This window comes from Acartia tonsa, chromosome 1 (assembly GCF_053477335.1).
Source record: "Acartia tonsa isolate MP-2025a chromosome 1, ASM5347733v1, whole genome shotgun sequence".
In the NCBI taxonomy this organism is placed as follows: domain Eukaryota; kingdom Metazoa; phylum Arthropoda; class Copepoda; order Calanoida; family Acartiidae; genus Acartia; species Acartia tonsa.
Window position 1 is genome coordinate 41106599 of NC_137260.1, and position 26954 is coordinate 41133552.

Here is a 26954-nt window from a genome sequence, read left to right on the forward strand (position 1 = left end):
GGGTCCGAAGATTTCTTGACATACTGGAAAACTAATTGCACAGTATTTTCTCTACTAAAAAGGTAAAATTAAAGGTCTTAGCGCAATTTTCATTTTTAAATTTATCCATAATTTGTATCTGCATTTAAGCTTTCAATAGTTTGATAGGATATCTACCAATTTAGCTCTTTTACCTATTTCTATGTAAATGAAGGATGCAATATATACATGAAAAAATTACTTGTCATTAATGAACAACTTTTGCTTGCAACTATTATTTTTATTTGGCTTGCTTACTGTTGATGTGAAATAGTTTTATGTTTATCTAAAATCTTGTAATAATATTATTGTATGACTCCTGAGACCGCAAAGTTAAAAGGATCTCCAAAATGTTTCACCCAAAATTTACGCATTTGTGTAAAAAATCTTTGAAACAATTTACTACCAAAAAAACATAAAATTATGCATAATGGAAATCACTTACCATGTTGATTTTTCCATTGGACAGTGAACTTTTCAATCTTAGGTTTAGCCTGGCTGACCGACCAGGCTATTCTGGCAGTCCTGCTGGTTACACTCGACAAACTCAGGTTTCCTGGCGAGGCTGGGGGCTCTAAATATTAACATTGTGACAATTATATATTTTAGCTACTCTATAATTATGTCTGTCTGTCTACTTGTTTGCTTTTTTGCTTGAGGTTTTACAGCTATTAAACATACCAATACTTTTAAACAATAGTAACACACAAGCAAGGGAGATGACATTTGTCTGTAAATTACTCTGGTATCCAAAGTTTTATAGCCACGTTATCTTACTGGTTGTCACAAAAACTTTGGGTAATTTATTGAATTTTGATTGGTTTGGTCCAAACTTTTGGAAACACATTGTTTATTCTACAGTAGAGGTAAATTTATACATCATCATTGAGATTGCACATCAATTAATTGTATGCTTTGCAGGATTATTAAACTTTAATGACAGATTATAAAAGTCATGATTTTCAAAAATCTGTCCTACACACACACACACACAAACACAAACACACATACACAAAGACAACACAAATTCAATTAAATTCAAATGACAAACAAGCTTAAAACTTTTATTATTAGGTTGAAAACTTTTCAGAATTCAGAGAAATAGAGAAATAGGATCTCATTTACAGTTTTGTTTTGCTCAATGGTGACATGACATTTTTAAAATTTACAAAGAAAATCTTAATCATGAGATACACGTCTGAATTCTTTTATGTGTAAAACTTTCGCATAATATCACAAATATTTCATATATACTAAAAAATATGATAGATAATAGAAGCAAATGTAAAAGAGACACAGTTTTTGCTATATTAATTACTAGCGGCTGCGCCCCTATCATCTATTGGCTTTACATTCGAAAGGATAAGAAAATACAGAAATTAGTAGCTTAAAACCCCTCTAGGATTAAAATCTAATAGTAAAATAGCATAAATCCATACTATAAGTTTAATATAGTCTTTGTAAAAAGTGACTTACCCCAAACTTGAAGTTGAATATGGTAGTACGATTTTCCAAATGGATTGTATGCCTAAAAAAGTAAAATGAACAACAATAAGCATTTAAAATTAATTTGTGTATGTCAGAATTTCTGTTAATATGAGGACGAGATTGGATTGTACATTTTATTGGTTTTCAAAGTTTTATAGTTCTCTCATTCGCGTGCGTATAAACTTTTATAAAATCGTGATTTAATTTCACAAATTAGGAGTGTACAGATTTTTTCAAAAATAACTTTAATCTACAGAAAGGATAACTTTGTTTATAAACATTGATTGATTGATTAGCCATAGTCTCTTAGGGTTTGGACCTAAGTAGTCATGGAGTAGGCTGAGACACTTTTGTATAGCCACTAGGGCTATCAAGCTCCACGTTCAAACACATTATGACTTGACCCGCTATCTCATGAGAGCTACTCATTATTACCTCACCCTCGCCAAGTATGGCAGGTGTCCCAAATTATGTCACCGTAATGAATGACGCTCTCCGCAGAGGAGCTTGGGATAAGGGTAGTACTGATATTATGTACTTGACTATTAAGTATTCAAACTTACTCAATAATCCCCTTCTTACACAACCAGGGGAAGTTGCATGAATGTATTCAGCTGAGAAATTCGAGTTGCCACATGGGGACTAGAACTCGAACTCTCATCATCGTAACTCAGTGCGTTACCACTGAGCTACGACACCCCTTGTTTATAAACATTGGGGATATATTGTATAACAAGTAAACGTCCATTTTCTTAAGAATCCTGGTAATGACAAATTGCGTTTATTGGCAGATAAAACTGGATGACAACACTCTTTACCTGACACTCATATCTGCCAGAGTCCGTCTGTTTCGCATCACTGATCTCTAGCCTGCTGCCAACCTCCCCCACCTCTCGCACCACCGTGACCGTCGTCCTGCCCGGCTCCACCCGCAAGTCTGCCCCGCCCTTGCGCCATGTAATGGAGATGGGCTCGTCGCCACGCGCCCGACACTCTAGCTGCACGGATTTGCCCTGGTGGACGGATAGCACGCCCTCGCCATCCATTACAAATCGGGGTGGGGCTAAAATACAAAATAATTTGTCAACTAAAATGCTTAAATAGTATATTAATATCTTTATTTTGGATTCAAAACCGATAAATATCAGACGGATTAGAACCAGTTCTCAGCCATACTGAAGCATAGCATCGAATTAAAGACAATTTTCAGCAAAATAAAAATGAAAATCATGAAATTAATACTATTTTTGTTATTTTAAATTTTAATATCCGTGGAAGGCTGTCTATAATACGATGCTTCTGGTTATTAAAATATACATAGATATGAAAATATATCTTATAATTATAAATAGATGATAAGCATGAAATATAACAATACTAGAGTTGGCTCGATATAATTATCTCCCTATTGGCTAGTTTTCTATAAGCATATCTATTTCTCAATAAATCTATTTTCCTCACCCGGCATTACTATCTAAAAGAAAGTAAATATTTAATAACTTTAATGATTTTTAAAAGATTTTTTTAAATTATATTTTTTTTTTACATTACCATCACCAAAGGGTTAAAGATGATGATTACAATTTTAGTTTAATATTTGAACACACAAAATGTCGCCACAATCGAATTCTTTTAAAACATAGTTTTCTTAAATTTATCATATTATAAATTTAAATTTTCTTTTTTATGATTAGAAATTAAATACATCAATATAAGGTAAATAGCAACATGAAATGAAAAAAATGAATTTATTTTTAATAAAGTAAAATAATGGGTCTTATCGTTCTGGGCAATGAGAGTTTATTATGGATTATTGGAGCACTATGAGTTTTAATCATATATTCCTTGGAAAACTTGAGCTCGTTTATAGACATTTATTTCCTATATAGATCTGACATGGATCTTGAAGCAATTAAGCAGGCCGTTTTGTACATGTTAAAAAAAAGTAATCGCAAATATACTTAGTAAATAAATGCTAACAAGCAAACCAATTAGTACAATAATAATATCAATTTACGTGGACAAGATCCTTTTTAATATATTACGATTTTTATGTAACACATATATTTTTAAAAACGAAGCTTTTCTATAAGTAGGGTCGGTCCGTCCGCCCGTCGGTCCGTCACACCCGGATAGCTTTTTTCCGGTAATTTAGGCATGTTAGAATTGTCCTATCGATTTCAAACTTTGCATGGTTTTTCTTTAGTAGTTAGGTACGATTTATAAAGCGTAGCAACTCTATAACAATTACAAAAATATCCGTACGTTCATTTTAAACATGTTGATTTTAAAATTTTTTTTAACAACAAATTTTTATGTGATCTAATCATCCCATTGATCTGATTTTTGGTATGTTGATTCCTGGGACAACAAAGTTTAATGTTAAAGGCGAAGCAACTCTATAATCAAGTCCTAAAAATGTAAGTATGTCCATATACATTATCCTGTATTAAGAAGTTTTTCAACAAATTTACTTACAATTTTGCTTCGACTCTTATACATTTATATTCTGATTATTCAGTTCTGACACTACATAAGTGTTAATGTCCGTTTGTCCTACCGTTTCAGTGCTTCGCTTTTATGGATGTTGTCATCATTGTTTTTTTGGCAATTAAAAGAAATTTCTTATAATTTATGAACAAAAATGCTATGACTTTTCAATAATCTAAACTATATTATTAAGATGAGGGAAATGCCTTGGCCAAGACACAACTCATTACTATGTAATGTGTTTAACCCTTAACAATCGGGCCCCTTGCCGCACCTTAATCGGTATTATCTCAGTTCCTATTAGAACTAGAGGGCTAAATATTTTTTGTGCAAGTCCCTTGTTTGATAATGAATTTCCGACCTTAATTAAGTCAAAGTCAATTTTCGCTTCCTTCACCTTTTTATGTGGCATTTGTCTATGTCTAAAAGTATTGCCTCGCAACTTTATGTCTAACCTCATGCAATATGCTTTTTTAATAGGCGTTAAGTAAGAATATTTCGAGTCTTCATTCACTACTTTTTCAAAACAATCCTGATCAAAGAGACTGATCTTTTAAAAACTCGAAGAGAAGCACTTTTACTATAAATACTAAATAGTTCTTACCATTAATGTTCAGTTTGACAGTTTTTGTAATGGCTTCGCCCACTCCATTTTCAGCAGAGCACGTATATTCGCCTTTGTCTCTGTATTAATTTATCATCATTTAGACTTTGTTTACCTTTCTGTGGACAATTTAAGTACATATATGATTATCTGTCCGTTTATTGGCGTGAACAGGATTTTGCCAACAATACACCCAACAATTTTGACACTTTCTTTCAACCAAACTTGGGGGAAGTTTGAGTTTTAGAGGAGTGTAATTTTATTGTCAAGGAGATTGGATATACTCCCCCCCCCCCAAAAAAAAAAATGATGTCCATCCACCTTCATACATAATCAAACAAGTGACTTTAAGGGGGAGGTTACTATTTTAATTAAATTGGCTGTTTTAGATTGGTGTTTCGGGGGGTTAGTGTAGTATACACACATCGAATGCAATAAACATTTTTTTTAATTAACTAAATTAATTTACAAATCATTTTTTTTATAAATTTTAAAATACATAATTGGGTTTCTTTAAATTTACGTCAATATCAAAATCCTTTTTAAAAAATCTAAAATCAAAATGTAAAGAAATATTTCAAATAAATTTTTTTTTATATCTTTTTATTACAAAAGAATTTTTGAACAAAATATTTAAAATTTTAAGATAAAATTCCACGCAAAATCGGTTGAGGGGGGGGGGGGGGAGGGGGTATGATGGCGGGTTCCGGATTTGTCAATTTTGTACTCTTATGTTATACAAAACAAAATCATGTTCATAATAGTAGCATGCGGCTGGGGGTATAGAGAGGTGTTAAAATTAAAATTTGTAAGGTTTACTTCCTCTTTTTTCACCCCCCCCCCTCAAGTAAAACGCTGTGCAAGTCTTAATTGCACACAGACAGACGAAGGCATATAAAATTCTTTAAGTAGCTTTAATTACTTGTTCTTTTGTCAAAGTACAGTCATAGTGTATTTAGTATGAGTACAAAAAGTACAAAAAAGGAATAATTTTGAAGAGAAACAGAAAATGAATGCATATTCTAATGAATTTTTAATTAGGAAGGGATCACAGAATTTTAATCAAACATTTAGTTTTCTATCATAAAAAATCTATTTATTAGTTAAATAGATTTTTTCCTTTTTTATACATGATTATATAAAATCTAAACAACTGCAACTAGAGAACAGAAAACACAAAATACTATTATTTTAAATGAAAATGCTTTATAAACTATTTACTTAGAGTAAAAACCATGACACTTATGTTCATAAGCAGCACAGCAATAACAAGCTTTTTAAAAGTCATTTTTATTAGTATTTATTGACCACTGACTGTGACTAGTTAGGACAAACACACTACTTATGGAGTCGTTATTCAAATATTAAAACTATTTTATTTTTTATCAATACTATCTGCTTCGCCTCTAGTCTTTAGTTACAGAGAGAGTTAGGAAAATAGCATAAAACCGCTCTTTTAATTGATAAAGTTTTCCAGAAAAGCAAAACTTCATCAGATTAGCAATAGCCATATCCAATATCTTACACTTAACTTCTTTTTATTATAGAATTAATCAATATAATTATTAAGTCCTTGTTTAATTACTGAAAAATACTGATAATTACACAATTAAATCATTATTTCTTCATGTTGACACAATGCCAACAAATTAATGGTTATTTCTAAAAACTTTTCCGAGTCTACAATAATATAAAAAATCAATTAAGAACATTGGGTTATATTTCTAGTGTTATTCCATAAATCTATAATTTTTAGAATGCTTTTATTAGGTATCGGCAGTCGCGAATTGTTAAAAATTGCTGCTTACACAATACACATTTATGAAGGATTCGACGGCTGCTTAACACTTTTAGTCGTAAGGCTTCGACTGAAGATTCTCCTAAAATTGTTGGGAATAAGTAGGGCTGCTGAACACGACTGCGGTTAGGGCTGCCGAGCCCTAGTTGTTACTGCATTGTTTGGCAGCCAAAATAATTTCTATTTGAAAATTTGCAATTATTGGAAATGTTTTTGAGAGATTGTAAAACCTATTATCATTGTTCCTTAGTTTCCGCAAGAGTTCATTCTAGCCAGATGACATAGGTCAGCATAATCAATAGTAAGGCAACATATAATGAGAATAAAGAACCCTTTAGCCTTTCAGGAAGAGCTCTAGTGGAATGGAAAATAGCTTAAAACCAGCCCAAACTAACTATAACACTCCACTTACAAATGCAACCAATCCGGACCAATCTAAGATCTTTAACTTCAGACTAACTACTTTTTAGTATAAAATTTGAACTGACAAAAATTTGGACAATAAAACGAAAATATGATTTATGCGAATATTATCGTACACCCCTATCAACACAACACACAATGATTCATCAAATTTAACCTTCCCTTGTTAGCTATTTGTTGCAATAATATTTTTAAAGGCGAAACTTAATAATGATTAGGTCCGTACGTCGGTACGGCAGAACGGTTGGCAGCTGGACATGAAAAATTTGTCAATGTATTTTGTAATATTCTGACGTTTTTTTTGTCCATTTTCAAGCAAATGCATTATTTTTTGCACTAGGCATTCAAATTTTATTGTAATTATTTTAAGGTTCCAGCTTTTTGGCTATAAAAACGGTAGTTTCTTTATAATTCCTATAATTCAATATTTGCGGAATTCTATAATACTATGAGATAAATAACTATTCTTATCCTATAACAAAAGTTTCTTCCTTGATGATGATTAGTAAAATTATTTTTTTTTGTAAATAAATTATTGATAAAATCATCCTTGTATTGTTTGCAACAATTTACCTTTACTGTTAACTTTAAAATGACAAATTTCATCATGAAATCAAAAATAATTCTTTTTTTTATAACACTTGAAATAAATTGAAATATTTTCAAACTATTAGCTTGTTTAAGAGCTCTAATGTTAATGTATTATGAATTTAAAACGGCGAGGGAAGTTTTATCTGATGAAAAACATGGAACAAATATAAACTTGGATATGCATATTGTTTAAAAGGCTAATGGATATCGTTAATAGGATTATTTCCAGTATAGCTCCAAAGAATCAAAACAAATTAGTATTCGCTGGATTAGAACTGGTTCTCAGCTACATTGAAAAAAAAAACATGTTAAGCATCTTTTTTTAAGACAATTATCTACATAAAAATCTTTTGCCCCTCAGGGCTAACAACAATAATTTTTACTTTTACTTTTCGCGGGAAGCTATCTATAATACGATGCGAAAAATAATTATGTTTTTGAGTCTAAATGATAATTTCCTTAGGGATGCTCTCCAAATGATAAGAGTTCCATTCTCCAGAAGTTTAACATCCTCTCCCCGCGTGGATAGCCCCGTCAGGCTGTAGGTCTTGTCCTCACCTTCTAGCACAGAATTATTTAGCTTTATTGTTACCATGAAAGACATGTCCCAAGAAGTTTTTTTTGAAATAAAAGATAAATAGGATGCATTTTTGTTTGTACAGAAATTCTCGCTAACCGCTGAACCGATCGGGTTCTGCTTAACAGGGTAGTTTTCATAGGTCCCAGGAAGTTTTATAACCCCCAACCTCCCAAGAGAAATCCCCCATAGAAAAAACTGGGTGTGTTCGAATCCCCCCCCCCCAAAAAAAAAAAATAAAAAATGGGTTTTGGGATTCAACTCCCCCCTCCTCAAGTGCCTCTAGTGGCCTCTAGGGGTCGTATCCGCAAGTATCCGATAAATTAATCAAATCTGAATTGTTCTTCATCATAGTATTTAAATATTGTAGCATTAGTTTCTCAACAAACCTCATTCTAAAGATATCAAAATCTAACATTAAAACTAATATTGTTTTTCCTTTTATTTACAAACATTTATTTTACCTAAATTAAGGATATTTATAATTTTATTAAAGATCCTAATGCTATGAAAAAAATCTGTTGTTCCGCACCTGATTTAACGGTCCACTTGACCGTTGGGGATGGGACGCCGCGGACCATACAGTTGAAAGTGACCGCCTGACCCTCTACAGCTGATTGGGTCACTGGCGCATTTACCCAGGTTGGAGGCACTAATGGGCAAAAGTGGTATTAGTATTTTTTATATCTTTTTTGATTATCTCTCTAGAACTTTACTAAATTTAAGCATTAAAGATTTTAATAGATATGTATAAAAAGTAAAAAGTTTTTGATCTATTAATGGTTACAGTTTAGTAAATTCTCAGTTTAATAACCAAAATCTCTTCAAAAACATTAAAACATTTAATGGCATTTATATAAAAGTTTTAATAAACATTTTTAAAAATGTTAAAGTTATAAATTACATAACAAAAATTTTTTAATAGGGTTTTTATAAATGCCATTAAGTCTAAATTTATATTTTTTGATGTAGAAAATTTAATTAATATCCATTAAGGTTAGTTTTTAAATATTTGTATTTCGTAATCCTTAAAACAAGTTTAATTAAGCAAGACTTTCCATAACTCTTAAAAAACATTTCAGGAAGCAAAGCCATCTCACAACTAACTTCGCCTGTATGTCAGTCTGTCGGTAATTATAATTTGATTTCCTCTGAGGCTGAGAATAGTCAGTTTTTTTGTGAAGAATCCACAGCAAAAAAAGGGGTTTCAAATATAATATATTGTCCTTAATCAAAAAGTAGATGTGATTTAATAATATTTATTTCCCAAGATTTTCTACTATTGAATGTGTAATATTAAGAGTTATAGTTTGTCTTAATTCCGAGTTTAATTTTTTTAACAACCTTATATATATATATCAGTGAAGTTAATTAGATCAAATTAAATCTCTTGAAGCAAGTCTTTCATGCAATTAAAAATACCTTTTCTATGACCTTATTTTATTTAACTGAAATCGAAAAACTTCTTTTTAATTGTCAACCTCACCTCTTGACTAATTAGCTTAGGATTTACAAGTATTGAAATTTAATCACACATAAGACTTGCTCATACATTAGGGGATCCACGGATCTTTGTCATATTAGAGTTAAAAAACATGATCACCAAGTATAAAGGATAAATGCTCTACATTTGGTAGGGTTTTATAGATCCTATTTGTTTTAATTTCCAGTTCAAAGTGCTTAAGGGTAATTTGATTAGCTTTGGAACCTTAAATTGGACTGGTTTACGTTCTGCAAGGCCAAAATCCGCGGGTCCCCTAACATTCGTACATACATATTCTTAGCAAAATTTGTGCACAACTAGCAGTGGGGTGTGTGTGTGATGTGCGCTGTGCTGTGCAATTTTGTGCTAAAATATAGTGCTACATGCAAACTTAAGTTGGTGCAGTAATTGTGCAGATAGGCATCAAATATAATCAAATATACATACATAAGATATGTACCAACCAATGTATGTATGCAATTTTCTTCATATCAGAGACAGGAAACATTATTCACTAGTTGTAAAAGACTGCCAAGATTTTATTTGTTCAGGGAGGAGATTTAAAAAATGTCAAAAAGGAATTTCTATGAAAGGATAACATTCCCCTTCCCTCAATCACCCCATTAAAAAAAACTTTGATTAAAAAGACATAACACATAATTGGAGTGGAAATAAAAATGTTCTTATTCAAATGATTTTATTTCATTTTTTTATGGACATTAATTTTCCTTGTCTCTGATGAAACGGGCCTATAGGGATGTTCACTTTACACAGTTACCTTTCCATGGACCCCAAGTTTGAACTATTCGAAACATCTCAAACATTTCATTTAGCTATAAATAATCAGTTTAGCCCCCATCCCCACCACATACAAAAATAACATTTTCCAAATTAGGTAATTTTACAGAGTACAAACTCGAGTCCCATGGAGGAGTGTTTAGAGGAAATCCAAATTGTTTTAAAGTATTTGACTATATTTGATTGGCCTATTTGTGCGTTATTGGGTTAATGGGAGAACCTGTTAATAATTATTGCGCCAAAATTTTCACTGGCCACCCGATACAACATCTTATAATAAATTTGTGTTATCATTTCATTTCAAGTGCAAATTTTGCTGTTATTCCGTCTTTTCATATTTTATTAAATGTTTAAAACAAGGATTATTATTTCCACAAGTACCGCAGTAATATCAAGTTTAGCCAAATTTGTATAGTGTACATAAAGAATTGCGTTTAAATAAATCACAGAATACGAAATGCTTTTATATTCTAAATTTTTAAAATCCGCATAAAAATTAGAAAGTTTAATTGCATAAGTAACTCGGTTATATGGACGGACGACGTGTTAATTAAAGATTCTAGGATACTTAGGATCTATTTGTTTATTCTCATTATGATTTTTCGGGGAGGGATGGGGCATTTGGCTGTTTATTACACTAGTTCCCAACAATTCTTACAATCAGTAACATAAAAATTAAAATTAAGTCATGGGTAAACCTACAATAGTATCTATTATACAAATGTAGTGCCATGATCTTCCTAGTTATATTTAATATCTTATTATTGCTATTGTTTATTAAGAGATATAAGTTTTCCGGAATTGTAATGTAGGGAGTAGATTTGAAATCTGCATCAAATTTTAAGGATTTTTTTATAAAATTCGTTTTTTGTATAATTCTTTATCTAAAAGTGGAAATACAAATTAAGTTAATTAATTTCGGCATCTGTGATTGGTGGATTTAAAAAATCTGCGCTCTGATTGGATGTCGTACATCATTCAACCAATTAGAGCGCAGGTAGTTTAAAATCCACCTATCCTATTGGTCAAAATTAATTAACTTAAAATGTATTTTCGCTTTTAGATAAAGAATTTTACAAAAAACGAATTTTATAAAAAATCCTTAAAATTTGATGCAGATTTCAAATCTACTCCCTACATTAAAATTCCGGAAAACTTATATCTCTTATTGTTTATTCAATGTAATGAACTTATACAAAAAAAATTTGTTATAATAAGTGGAATTAATAAATATCTATCTAATATTGTCTTATTTGTTGGCGAAACACCTTCGGGGACTTTTACAGAATTTTGATTGGTTGAATCATTAAGTTAAGTGTTCAAACATTATGGGAAATTTTGTGTATCATTATTGGGGATGTACATAACTTAATCGGCATTGTCTTATTCCCTTAAGATCCTTGATAATTTTGTGTTTTAATGGAATATTTAATTAAAAATCTAAATAGTTAAAAAGCAGGTGAAGTGAGTGTTCAATTAACTCAAATCAATTTTTGGATGTTTCTTTTAAATTCTACCGTGATTAGTGATAATAACTGTTTAGTGTTCTAGCAAAAATTAGTAATAATTAAAAATAGACATTGACGTTTTAATTGCTTGATTTTTTATATTTATTTTGGTGTTAAAAATCCAAAGATTTTTTATCCAAGTTTTTTTAAGCTAAAACAAACTGATATATTAGAGCCAAAAAATGAAAAGAGAAAGAATGAAAGAGGACATTTTAGAAACAAATTTTAAGTTATAGACAGAAATGTTCAAGTAAAAACTTATTTCTGGAAATAGTTTTGCTCTAATAATATTTTGACTATGAAAAAAAATTTAAAAATTTAAATATAAAGAAAATTAAATTGACAGCCATAAACAAAGACAAATTAATTGACAGTCATAAGTGCTTTAAACCCTAAAGTATTTTTATTTTTATATTTTGTGAAATGTAACTTTTTTCTAATGTGTGAAAGGCGCTTTTTAAAATCAATGACTAGAAGCTTTCTATTCAAAATAAACGATCTCCCATTGGAACCCAAGTAGTGTACTCACCTTTGACGAGCAGCGTGGCCGTCTGGGCCACCCTCGCTACCTCGTTCTTCACCACACAGGTGTAGTTGCCTGAGTGGCGGGACTCCAGGTCGGAGATTGCCAGCATCGAGGTCAACGCGTCGATCCGCGTCACCCGCACCGAGTCGTCGAGGCCGAGGTCCTGCCCGTCCCGGAACCACGAGACGAGCAGCGGCGGATCGCCCTCGACGACAAAGCAGGTTTGGCGGATGCCTTTCGAGCCCTCGACAAGGTCGCCCAGAAAGCTGAACGGTTGGATTCTTGGTGCGACTAAATAAAAATGTGCTGGTAAGAGACAAAAAATATACAGGTCATCTCCGTTACAGAGATATCAAAGGACATTTAATTGCTCCATGGGAGGTGGGGCACAAACCTTTAACATACAGGCTGAATGATATAGAGGCTGCGCCTGCAGCGTTATGAGCCCAGCACGTGTAGTTGCCAATGTGCGCCTCGCGCACCCTGTTCATCCGGAGGATGGAGTCGTGCCCGACCCTGTTCACCTCGGCGTCCAGGGACCGGGACACGTTCTCGCCGTCCTTGACCCAGTGGATGATGATGGGCTCATCTCCCTCGATGACGGAGCAGAGCATGGAGGCGCGCTGGTGCAGCGTCAGAGATCGGTCAGTCTGACCGGGCTTCTGGATTTTAGGCGGGACTAAAGAAATGTTAGTGTATATTCATAAATTTACAGATTTTTTCCCCATTTTTCATCTTTCTCTCATATATTTTTCCTTTAAAGAAATGCATTGAAAAATATTTCTTGGTTATTAAATTAAATTATAATCTTTAAAGGGCATTTTTAACTGAACAAATTGAAAAACTTTCATATTATTTTTTCTGAAAATTATTTTAAAAACAAACAAAACTAAACTATGCGGAGTTATTGTAGCTGTATAACCTACCAATGACCCTGAGCTTAGTTGACTGTGTAGATGCTTGTCCTTGTCTGTTAGCTGCTGTGCATGTGTACGTTCCTGTACAGCAAAATACATTTTTTAAGTAATTGACCAAAAAGTCAAATTCAATAATATTATCCAATCGGGAAAAGTTTTTAATATAACTAGCGAAGCAGGAGCAATCTATTTTGATAGTAAGTTAACTAAAACTTGTGTAAAATGTAAGACAAAATGTATAGACTAGCTACTATACCAAAGGTCCTTTTTTCACAATCTGTTTATATGTTTATATATTAAGTTCCTTTACCCTGGGAGGGAGGAAACATTGGACTATAAATTATTTTAGTTTCCTAAGTTGACTTGAACTTGAATCTTGTAAGGGATATTAAAACTTTTTCACCAAAAATTTTAGTTAACAGAAGGGTAGAGAAATACATCAATTTTTTGTCCATTGTCTTATCACTTAAAGATAATGTCCTTTTTTACCTATATTTTAGTTCCTGAAGATTTATAATAATTTAGGTGTGTGTGGGGGTAGGAGGGTAATAAATGGTCCAAAATAACAGACTAATGTATTATTGTATTCCTGTATCCGCACTGGAGACTGGGTTGATGACCATTGTACCATTCGTATACACACGGATTTTACCCGCGTCAGATCCAAGCTCCTGACCATCTAAATATAAAACAGAATAGTTATTCATTGCATCGTATTAGAGACAGTCTTCCGTGGATAATAAATTAAAAGTTTAAAGATTAAAACAAGTTTTGTTAGACCCAATGGGCCGAAGACTCGGGCTAACTAGAAGTGTTTATGGCAGGTATTATCAAGGTACATTATGAATATATAACTTTCTACTATAATCATTTAGATTATTGTGCAACCTCTAAAAGGCAAAAAAGTTTGTACATTTACAGAAAAAAGACATATATTATGGAAATAATATTCACAGATTATGAAGAAAATTTTTTTTATATTATGCTATGGTAATTTAGTTATATCGTTATTTTAGCCAGCTACAAGTTTCACTTTATTACAGCATATTATAATCTGGTATAATAATAAATCCATTGCTATGATAAAATTGGTTTAGGATAACAAAAACTGTGAAAGAAATATTGGTCAATGCAATTATTAAAGACCATTTTTCTTGAAAGGGTTAAGGCACCCTCCCAAAAAATAATTATCTTCTCTAGAACTACAAAAAGCTTCACTGTTGTTGTAAAACTAAATGGATGTATTATCACTCGGATCTTTTAACCCATTCCCTTTCTCCCACTGGATAAACAAACTGACCATAAATTATGTTCATGTTAGCAACCTAAATGGTATGGTAAGTGATATAATAACACGACACAAGATAATTTGTCACTGTTCTTGGTTTCTAATCAAAGGGAAAGAATAAATTTGTATTGCAAGAAAAAGTTTCGCATTTTTGCATCACTCTCTCTTTCTCTTTTTCTCTCTCTCCCTCTCTTTCTTTCATTCTCTCTCTCTCTCTCTCTCTATCTATCTCTTTCTCTCTCTCTCCCTCTCTTTCTTTCATTCTCTCTCCTCATCTACTTATCTCTTGTTTCGCTGTTTCTCCCTCTCTCTTATTCTCTCTTTCTTCCTTGTTCTCCCTTTTTACTTTTTTCTCTCTTTCTTTTTTCTTATTTCTCGCTCTTTCTATCTTTCTATTCTTGTCTTTTTTCTCTTTTTTTCACTTTCACTTTCACTTTTCTCTTCATCTCTTTTTATCCTTATTAAGCAACGGATAGGTAAAAGTATTAATTATATTTGCTTAATCATTATTTTGAAAATCTAGAATTTTTTCTGATTTTGTACAAGATTATATTTAATAAGATAATTAATATCATCAAATCAAAATTATTTTAGAACTTGTCTTATATATATCATCAATTTATGGAAGTTGATAAAAGCACAAATAAACAAATATTCGTTAAAAGATTCATATCTGATAAATTATTAATGTCATTTGAAGACTTGATAGATTATAATGTCAGTTTAAAAATTTGATTATTTCATACTTTCTCTCTGAACTTTCACAAACGGACAATCTATTTACTATCAAATTAAACAGTTTTTTCTAGTTGTCAGAGAAGGGGAAGATGGCGGTTTCCTTTAAAGTACCTAGTCGAGCACAAAACCCCTCCTCTATTATTACCAAATAAATTGAAATTTAGACAGTGGGATGGGGTCTTTTGTTTGTTTATTACATAAGGTCAGGTTAAGTTAGGTTATAATAGAAACCGCATGTTAATATCGGTTAGTTCTGCAGGGCTACGGCCCTCGAAGTGGTTAGACATGAGAAAAAAGTACCTCCCCCCATATTTTTAAATAAGAGGTTGGAGGTTCAGTGCTCGATGGAAACTTAAGGGAAAATACCGGGAAGGTAGTTTTTGCAATTAGCAATGAAAGTTTGCTTGGAGGTCAATTTTTGACAGCTGGCTAAATTAGAATATATGTGTGTTAATCTATCTATCTATAATCAGGGTCCGTCGGTCCATACGTCCGTAAGGTTACCCCTTTCGTTAATTTTGACATGTTAGAATTGTCCTATCGATTTCAAATTTTAAATGATGACAATTATGTACGATTTAGGAAGGGTAGCAAATCTATAACTGTACCAAAAAGTCATAGGACAATATGGTAAAATATCATAAGCGAGACATCTCTGTAATAAAATACTAAAAGTATTTCTTTTTACCGTATCCTGAAAATACACAATTACAAATTAATGTTTTGCTTTTTAAATTCTGACACTCTACAAGAGTTATTGTTCTTTTGTCAGTCATTCTGATTTTAGAACTTCGCTTTTATCAGATATTTAAAAGATGTTTTTAAGCTTACCTTTAGACCAGATAATTTTATCCAGAGGATAGCCACTAGCAGGACACATTACATACACGGCACGTCCAACCACTGCTTTTACGTCAGGCATTGGATGTACATGAGGGGGGCCTAAATAAAGCATAAATAAAGTCTTTAATTTTGATAGATTAAGTAAATATGATTGATATAACATTAAAACTAATCTTTATTTCTTTTATTTCCCCAAATAATCATAACCTTCATTGTGAAAATACCCGTATTCTCCTTTAGTAGGAGTGCAAACTTTCCAAAATAGTAAAATACTGTGCTTGCCACTAAAGATACCTTACCATTAATATTATGCCTAGAAGAATGGACAGACCTCCAAATTCTTTTATTGACACATGAACTTTCTTTAGATGTAAAGTAGCGACGATAGTAGTAATAGCTAACTATAAAAAATAATTCTAAAAGATAAACATACCTCCATATACTTTTTATTGGCGTATGATCTATCCCTTGTTGTAAAGTAGCAACACTACTAATAATAGCTTACCATAAATATTAAGCCTGGCAGAATGAACAGCCACACCAGCCCTGTTCTTAGCAGTACAGGTAAATAGACCTCCATCCTCCACCATGGCAGAACTATGGGCGCGTTAATCATCAAATTCAAGTACATCAAATTAAAGAAAAATTAAATGCATAGTACATGGTGGATGCATAACCAAAAATATCTTTTTTACACTCCAAATTTTTTTTGTTATTTACAACGTGAAAGCGCCAATTTCAGAACAAAAAATGACACACCACAATAAATGTATAATCCAGACAACTACATGCCTGACGTAATCGAGACCCTTTTTGTCTGCTAGCAAATTGCTTTATGTTTTTTTTTGTAAGCGAATTGGCTGTGTTAATATTTCCGACTCTACTAGCTGATTTAAAAGTCCCCTACAAAATCGGGACAGGATCCCCACCCTGTAGGCAGAGTTATTTACAGCTCATATTGACCCCTCTATTCTTTTTCTTTAATCCCACCCCTCAAAAAAATATATTTAAAAATGTAATAACCACATCAGTCCATAAAGCTTAAATACAGACTGACAAAAAGTAAATAATATACACAAATAGTATTTTCCAAGTTATTTTAGTTTTTCTATATAATTGTAAGGTAAATAAACAGTACTATACATACACTCATTCGTAGGGATAGGACAATGGTAATGAAATAATTGTTCTCACAATTCTTATGAAATTGTGCCTTGGATACATGATAAGGAATGCGGTGAAAAAGTTCTTATGATTAATTTTCATTGTCATGTCCCAACCCTCCCTGAACAAAGGTAAATAAGTCTCCCGACCTCTTTGCCTAAAAAAGTTGAGAAGCTTACTATAAAATGGTAAGTATGGGTAAACTTATATTTCATTTGTTGCAAAACCTATTTTTAGGAATCTTCTTTTCAAGATATGCTGTTTAAATTTTTAAATCAGATTCCATAAACAAAAAATAATTTACTCGTAAAAATATTTGTTCATTTGTTTGTCTGTAGTTTTGTGTGTTCCCCAACTGACCAATCAACATAATTAATACAACAGAAATATTCCCATACTATGCTAGTCTAAATTCAGATCCCTAACTGACCAATCAACATAACTAATACCACGGAGATATTCTCATACTATGCTAGTCTGAATTCAAATCCCTAACATAACTAATACCATGGAAATATTCTCATACTATGCTAGTCTAAATTCAGATCCCTAACTGACCAATCAACATAACTAATACCACGGAGATATTCCCATACTATGCTAGTCTAAATTCAGATCCCTAACTGACCAATCAACATAACTAATACCATGGAAATATTCCCATACTATGCTAGTCTAAATTCAGATCCCTAACTGACCAATCAACATAACTTATACCACGGAGATATTCCCATACTATGCTAGTCTAAATTCAGATCCCTAACTAACCAATCAACATAACTAATGCCACGAAAATATTCCCATACTATGCTAGTCTAAATACAGATCTCTAACTGACCAATCAACATAACTAATGCCAGGGAAATATTCCCATACTATGCTAGTCTAAATACAGATCCCTAACTGACCAATCAACATAACTAATGCCACAGAAATATTCCCATACTATGCTAGTCTAAATACAGATCCCTAACTGACCAATCAACATAACTAATGCCACGGAAATATTCCCATACTATGCTAGTCTAAATTCAGTTCCCTAACTGACCAATCAACATAACTAATGCCACGGAAATGAGGAAAACTTTTAGTAATATTCAGGGATAAAGATAGACAATTATTTTTGTTAGAGTAAATAAGGGATTAGACAATGGACAATAAATAGATGAACACCCCTAATTATAATAAACAAATAATCTTTTTACAAATTTAAACTGGTAGAAAAGTTTGGAGTTTGCTTGTTACAACCCAAACAAGATTCAATTTAAGTCCCCAAATTTTTCAAACCAACGAATTGAATAACTTGTTTATTAAACTTTAAAATTTAATCTACAAAAGAACTACTAGGGTTGCATATAATTTTTTTATTGAACAATACTTTACTTTGTTTTTGATAAAAGAGTTTGGCAACGATTCATTTAAAAAATAACCACTTACACCTCTTTTTCTTCAAATAACTATCTTTTTGCCCCTGACTATTATTACACTTAACGAACCATTAAGTTAAAACATTACAGACATTTACTCATTCTATTCACATAAAAACATAGTATTACCAATGTAAATATGCAAAATTACTTCTGTTAGAAGTGGAGCTACTCTACAAGACGGTATATAAGGATGTATTTTAAATAATGATTCTGAGGACGATAAGGACCTATATATATATATATATATATATAAGTGATGTCTTTAAAAATATTCATGTAATCAAGCAATTTTAAAACTTATAACTAAAGGATTTTCGTTTTGACTTCTAGGTAGCTTTTTCAGTTGAAACTACAGTTGAAATAATAGCAATAGTATTTGTTAAGTGGGTAAAGTAAAAAAATAGAGAGGCAGGGGTTAAGTAACTGTATGTTCACGGGGTGGGGATCCTGTGCCAACTTTCAATTGAGTCTTTGAATACTAATCAATAGTGTCGGTAATATTAACACAGATAGGTCGCTAAAAAAGAGCAGAACGCAATATGCCAGCACACTAAAATGGTCCGCAACACTGGATCCAGGTATATATCTGAGTTATATATCTATACTTATATTTTCATTATTTTATGGATAATATCATCCCTGTTATATTAAATTGCATACTTTTATGAATGCATGAATGTGCAAACATATTCATTTCCATATGAATGAATACTTTTATACGATTTTTTATAAGTGGGTACTTTAAAGTTGTACAAAAAAGGTTAATGTACTTTTATGTGCTTCATTGTTTTTCTTATCACAGCTACTTAATATCAGAAAGTAATTTTGTGTCGATAATAAAATAGAAATTGATGTTCTTTTAAACCGTCATTCTATTTAAGCAAAATAATACAGATGCCTCAAGCTATTTGAAGCTCTTCCAACGGAGTGAGGACCCTTTGTCAAATTTCAATTGAGTTTTTGAATATTAGCCAATAGCGTCGGAAATATAAACACACTTAAAACACTACAAAAATAGAAAGCAATTTGCTCGCAAACGGAAGATGTCTCCAATGCTTGGGCCAGGTAGTAATTTACATCAATACACAATACACATACATTTATTATACTCAGAGATTCTAACTTTAATGTCTTACACATAGGTAAACTATAATTCCAATTGTTTTTTACTCAAGCAGTTATAATTATATAAGTCTTTTATAGCAAATTTTAGTTATTCATAAAATACACAAGACTATAGATGGCAACATTAAATAGATGTTAGTAAATTGTTCTCTATTTCTGAATAAAATGCTAACCCAGGAAAGACTAACAGAATAATATGAAATTATATTTATAGTAGCTTCGCTTCTGGGAAAACCAAAATAGAAATAAACACTTATCCTTCAATTAAAGTGTTATATTTTTATGTTTTTCCCGATATTATAAAAAGGTGTTTTTCTTGGAAAATTGGGACTCATTATCGTTCATTAAATGTGCCTTTAACGTCAAATAATTGATTTTCTTTAAATATATATATTTTTTGACTAATTAATTTATACAATTAAAACTAATTCTTTAAAAGGGTTACTTAAATCTTTGTTTTCAAAAAAATAACAGTCATTAGAGTAAAACAATATAGTGGGAAGGGGTTAAATAATTGTAGGAACCAAACCCGAGGACCCTGTGCCAACATGTCTACATCTATATTTATAAATTTATTTTATAGACAACTAAATCTTTAATTGCTAGGTATTTTGCATAGTTTGAACTTGCATGTAGAAAAAATTATTTGACGTGATTCTTACGCAAATTCGTATATTGAAACAGGGGGCAGTCGCGTCGGGTTCTTAGACCTCTACATGCACCTTGAAATATAATCCGCGCTTTATAACTGCAATGTAAAGAGTCCAGCCCGATAGACAACCAACCCTTTGATTGCACTGTCCTTGACTGGAAGTCTTAACTGTGCATGGTTATGATTTGCGTCTGTTTTTGAGCCAAGACATTCACCTACTCGAAACTATACATGTCACGCGCTTGTCATAGCAGCAGTAGGTACTATTTTAACGTCTCTAGTATAAGCAGGACTAAGATATTTGATAATTTCCTGATGTTGACGTGGCTGATAACTTCGCTGTGTGGTGATACATACTGTCCAATCATATACCTAAAATTAAATTCTATTATATAAAGTAGTAAGGTTTTTTTGTCTTTAGCTTCAGATATTGATAACTATAGAACCGATTGAGTTCTCCCTTTTAGGAAGGCTTCGCATAGGTCCTTTGATGGTTAAAGGATAATCAAATTTTAATTTAATATTTAGACTGTTTCTAGTTTAATTGAAAATCAGCGTTATTATTAATTTCTTACCAAACGCGTTGATAAAGTCAATAAAACATAAATTGCAAAAAAAATCTTCGGTTTAACAAATTGTATATTGACTATAGTGTTTTCATATATAGGAATTTGTTTTATGTAGAAATATAAATTTGTAATTATTCTTTGTAACTCATTGAACAACATTGAACAGAACACATATATATGTATCAGATGTATCAGGGGCATAGGCATAGGACAATGGACGTTTAATTATAATTCCAAATGTTTTCCCCAAAAATTATTGATTTTAAGAAGAAATAAAAGTACAATAATAGAAGGTGCACGAGCTTTTTGTAAGTGTAATTCTAACCACGGGATGAGTATCGAATTTCAATTGAGTGTTTGAATATTTGCCAAAAGTGTCGTAGATTTAACACAGCCAAGTCACTACAAAAGAGTAGAAAACAATTTGGTAGCAGGTAGTTGTCTGGGTTATACATCTATACTTATACATTTATTAACACAGATAGAGATTAAGAATTTGATGTCTATTTTCCTATTCCTGTATTCCTGCATACATGTACAAATGATTAATAATTGTATTTCTACTCAGACATAAAAGGATAATGATGTTCATGTTTTTTAGAACAAAACATAAAATATCCCCCGCCCTTGATATAACTAAGCACTATCCTTACAATTCACTAACCTAACATAAAATAAGTAAAAAATCTAGTGGTTCATATGCATATGCAATGTGGGGGGAACAACTTTTTTTTATATATTGAAACTTATACTGATAAATTGACTAAATAAGATATCCCATCCACCCTTGTTTTAACTTTTAACAAGGATGATAACATCTATAATAGTGAAGCTCCTAAACGGAAGGACAAACAAATATTAATACGTTTATACTGTCAGAACTGAATAATCAGAGTATAAATAGATACTTGTAAAAAATTATAATTAAATTTGTTACAAAAATGAATAAATACAGAATACAGAAGGATATACTTTCCTTTTAGGAAATGATTATAGATTGGCTTTTGATAAAATTATCTCGGGCCCCTACAGAGTGCAGCTTTCCTGCGAGACAATACCCTAAATTTTAACTGACCTAAGTAAGCTTAAAAACTTATTTTCTACATTTTTTAGTATAGTTGATACTCTTTTATCTCTGGGGCTTTGTGTTCTATGAATATTAAAGTCTCTCTGTTGATACAATTATTCAATTTATTACAATCATAATTGTTCCTTTGTATTCTAAACCACATATACATATTATACACATACATATACACATACACACACCATAGATAAATATAGATGAAGGTTCAGGTATATGTTGATACAATTATTCAACTTATTACAACCTAAACATTACATAGATTAATTTAGATGAAGATATATTTTCATATATTCTATAAAATTAATTACTCAACACATACACACACACACACACATCTATACCCACACACTCACCCTCACAGAAATCCTCACACCCATTCAAAGAACAGGACAACTTTACATTGAATTCAATAATTTGAGAATGGAATTATTATTGAAATCTTATTATAAGTTTGTAAGGATTCTGGGCTGCTCAGGGAATGCGAGGACATTGGACTGTAAATTATTCTGGTACCCAAAGTTATATAACTGCGTTATCTTATGCTTGGCTCAAAAACTTTGGACACTTTTATTAAAATTGATTGTTTATTTTCAAACTAGTAGTGTCAAATCATTTCAACCAATAATTGAAATATACATAATTGGTAATCTTGTTAAATCTTATTTATAAATTTATCGTCCATTGTCTTATCCCTTTAGATCCCTGAGTCGACTGGGTGTGTGTGTAAGTATTGGAGTAGTAAAAGAGCAGTATTTTTTATTAAATCTTTCATCCTGAAAACCTTAAAAATATCTTTAAATGCAACATAATAATAACTTTTCCAAAGCCTTATGTTTCAAAGACCTTTAATTGCTGTATTTAGAAGCTTTGAGGCTAAATTAGTCCTTACTTTTTCCACAACAAACCAGTCATATTATTTTTTCAATACGATAAATAGAAAAGCTAAATATTAATAGTTTGGAATCTTATGTTTAATATATTTTGAGTATTTTATGCTTTTAAGTTTTCTATAGCTAAAGTGACAGCTCTTGTCTAACTCTAACGCATATGGTTGAAATCCTATTAACAAGTACCCCTCAATAGATAAATTGGAAATAGGATGTAGGAAATATACAAGCAGATTTAACTCAATAAAAAAGTATAATCTATATTTCAAATATTTTTGTTAAATACTCTAAACAATTTGATAAGATAAGCTTAGCTATATTCAAGTCTTAAAATGTAAGTATGTCCGTATTATGCATCAAATCAAATAATTTGTGGTTAGATTTACTCAGATTTTTTTTGTTTAACACTTTTAATTTTTAATTTATCATGCGTTGTTATTTTATTTTTGTTAGTGTTCATTTGTAGAACTGATTGTTTGACCTTCGCTGTTATAGATGTTGTCACCTCGTTTTTTTACCATAAAATCAAAAAAACTTTAAATTACCTCGGGGAGCTTGGAAGCTCCAGTCCATTTTTTGTCCAGGAAATTTCCGGAGGTGGAGAGCCCTTTGATGAACACTTGAGGCATACCGGAGGTCCAGGTTGGATAGTTTGCTCAATAAATTCGTACACCAGGTAGGGCTCAGCATCTGAAATAGGAAGAAAATTTTTTCTAAAAATTGTTGCAATAATGAATATATAGAATATATATGTGGATATATTGACATGGTAAAATCAATTAAGATTGCTATATGGATCTTATTTATTGGTCAGTGCGTTCATCCAGTTCGAGGAGAGGAGATTTGGTAAAGGGATTGGATGAAACGTATAGTTATTTTAGCAAGCTTTTAATTTATTACACAGTACATGAAAATCTTTACAACGTAATAATATATTGATTATTGCAAACTTTGCTTAAGTGGTGATGGGTTTGAATCTAGGCAAAAAGCAGCAATTTTTACATAAATTCTTATTTTAGATTTGTAACATTTATTTTTTGTAAAGGGAAATATCCTATCACATAAACAGGTTATTTAGCTTATTATAATACCTAGATAGAACCAAAAAATCGAATGATATCTATCACACAAATTAAAACAACGCCTGTCTGTCATTCTAGAGCTAAAGATATGAAAAACGGCTGGTCCAGTTGGATTCTATTCTTTTAGAAATATAATTACAAAATTATCTTAGGTGGTAAAGATTAACCTACCACAAATTTGAAGGTTTAAAAAAAGCCCCTAGAAGCTAGAAGCGGCGCCACTATCCCCTACAAAAATCTAGAACTTAGCATATAGGTAGAAACTGACCAGAAATTAGCATAATATTACAAATGCAGCAGAATATTTGATATAATTTTATGATTTATATTGCAGATTATGTTAATATTCTGGAACTAGAAACTATATATATATTAGTTGACCCACGGATTTTAACATGTTGGGGAATAGAAACCGAGTCACTTAATATGAGAAAAAGAAAACTAGTTTCCAATAAAAACTTAGGCTTCTAATGTGGAGCCCTCATTTGATTTGTAAAGTTTTGCTTAAGTTAAATATACTTGATAAAAAAGCATTACATTTCAATCAATTTATACTATTTTTCATTTGGTGCTTTCGCAAAAAGAGCCTGTTGAGCACATCCCTCTTATTTCTTAAAAAATAACTTAAAAATAGAGGAGGGGGGCAATGCTATAATGTACTTTGTGTAAAGGGTCCTTTCATTTTCTTGGGTCTGGTTTTACTACTTCAACATGACAAAATTCGTCGGTTTCCTAATATACTATACATACTACATTACATATAATATTATATTACCTTAATAAAATGTCCGCAAAATACATTGGTTTCGGGGATTTTTACCATTTATTAATTATATTTTTTAAAAATTTTATATTATATTATTAGGAAATAAAAATGTATTAAAATTGTACTCATATAAATAATATTGAATTTAAGTATTTAAAATTAATATTATGTATTGTTAATGCCTTTTAAAGTCTTTTAGTTTGATTGCTTAAGAACCCTAAAACGGCAAGCCATTTTGAAATATTCTATCCTTAGAATATCTCTCTGTGCTGCAATAGGAAAAAAACACATTTTCTATGCTGATGAACTTATAAAAATTCTTTTTTTTTCATTCACTCTTCTATCAGTCTAATAGTGTATAGAAGAATTTTGTTAGACAGAATAGTCTTTTTAAATTTTTTTATGATGTTTAAATAAATGAGTTTCTATTTTAAAACTCTCTTTGTCAGTCGAACTGTCTGATTCATTAATTCTAAAAGTAACCGATAAAAATAACATACATTACAACCAGAAAATACATGTACGTAATCAAAGACGCCCAAAGATAGGGATAAAGGGGTGTTTACCCCCCTCAAACTTTAAAACCCTTCACTTTGCCACCCTTTAAATTTTGAAAAATAGACTTGATAACCCCCGCAAACCTTTGGAAACCCTCACTATACCCCCCTCAAATTAAAAAGCTTGGATGTCACTGCATGTAATCTTAATTTGTATTGTGCATGAAACTCTAAATGAACAACAGTATAAAGTAACCAGGAATAAAGAAATTGAACTATGAACCCAAAGTTCTTATTATCAAGTACTTTTATTAAAGATTGTTTAGTTGGTTCAAACTACAATTGTCCAAACATTTCAAAGAATAATCTAAATCTACATTAGGGATAATTTGATTTATCAAAATTGGAAATATACATTAATTTATCGTCCATAGTGCCTTTTCCTCAAATTCAATCTTCTAAACATAAGCTAGAGATTTAGATAAATGTCACAATTTGTAATTAATTAACAATATCTAATAAAATTGCCATTTCTATTGTAAATTACTTTACCAAAAGCTGATCATAGTTGTTCTAAAAAATACACTTACAAGTTACATTTGTTAAAGTATTAATTTAATTTCTGGTAAATTTAGCCAAACTACAATTTCCTTTCCCCCTGACAAAGCGTAAACTCTCCACAATACAATAAAGGACTTTATATGAATGTTCTCTATGTTCATCAAGCAGCATAATAAAAGTATCAAGAATTGTACAGCAAAAATAAAGATGAATTAGATATTATACAGTTAGAATAAAGTAATCTATCTATGATATGGCATAATTATGATGCATAGACGAACAGGCTAACCATGGACATATCTAAATATGTACTTTAAAAATAAGACAATAATGTAAGCATTTCGAATATTACTAAAAAGTACTTGGCGACCAACTCTCAATATTTTAACATAATGTACAAATCCATTTATCTTATAAGTCTTAGCGACCAATTTCTTTCGCATGAGGTTTGATTAAAACACTGTACAAAAGCTATAAACAAGTCTTAGCGACCAATATGTTCTGTATGCATGTCTATTTATATGATGGCTAAATATAATAGGCTGTACAAATCTTTATAGTAAGTCTTTGCGACCAATTTATTCTGTATACATGACCAATCATGTAAAGTTAGAATATACTACACTGTACAAATACTAGTATCAGATCTTGATGACCAATTTGTTCTGTATGCATGAACATTCATATGAAGTTAGAATGGAATAAACTAATTAAACACATAAAATCAGGGAAGAGGAAGGATAGTGGAATTTAATTAATTAACAACCTTTCATTTTACCTAATGTATATAAGCTACAATGGCATAATTAAATCTATATAATGATTTTTGGAAGACTAATTAACCATCGATTGTCATACCCTTGTCTTCCTACATATATTACACATTATTTCATTTAGTTTATGCGCTCAAGGTCACGATGAAAGCTTGTACAGCAATGTTTAGTTTTTTCTCAATTATTTTTCTTCTTAAAACCTAATAAAAGACAAATATTAATCAATAAAATGATATTTGATAAAAAAAAAGATACATTATTTGACTAAATT

The 26954-nt window shown here is 31.2% G+C and overlaps 1 protein-coding gene across 4 annotated transcripts in view; it reads right to left on the reverse strand.

Annotated features, from left to right (window-relative positions):
- The window catches only part of LOC145319615 (cell adhesion molecule Dscam2-like), a 194267-nt gene that overhangs the window by 86370 nt on the left and 80943 nt on the right, over positions 1–26954 (reverse strand). The window contains exons 14-26 of one of the 4 annotated variants that reach the window (XM_080161875.1): positions 23550–23694; positions 20774–20833; positions 16596–16687; positions 16079–16189; positions 13808–13900; positions 13231–13299; positions 12308–12595; positions 8522–8641; positions 7871–7970; positions 4601–4680; positions 2325–2569; positions 1495–1546; positions 464–592 (exon numbers count right to left, since the gene is read on the reverse strand). In XM_080161875.1, coding sequence (XP_080018001.1) covers positions 464–592; positions 1495–1546; positions 2325–2569; positions 4601–4680; positions 7871–7970; positions 8522–8641; positions 12308–12595; positions 13231–13299; positions 13808–13900; positions 16079–16189; positions 16596–16687; positions 20774–20833; positions 23550–23694 — 1584 coding nt within the window. Of the gene's footprint in view, positions 1–463; positions 593–1494; positions 1547–2324; positions 2570–4600; positions 4681–7870; positions 7974–8521; positions 8642–12307; positions 12596–12698; positions 12984–13230; positions 13300–13807; positions 13901–16078; positions 16190–16595; positions 16688–20773; positions 20834–23549; positions 23695–26954 lie in introns of all 4 variants that reach the window. The other 3 variants (XM_080161853.1, XM_080161884.1, XM_080161864.1) reach the window with 3 other exon arrangements.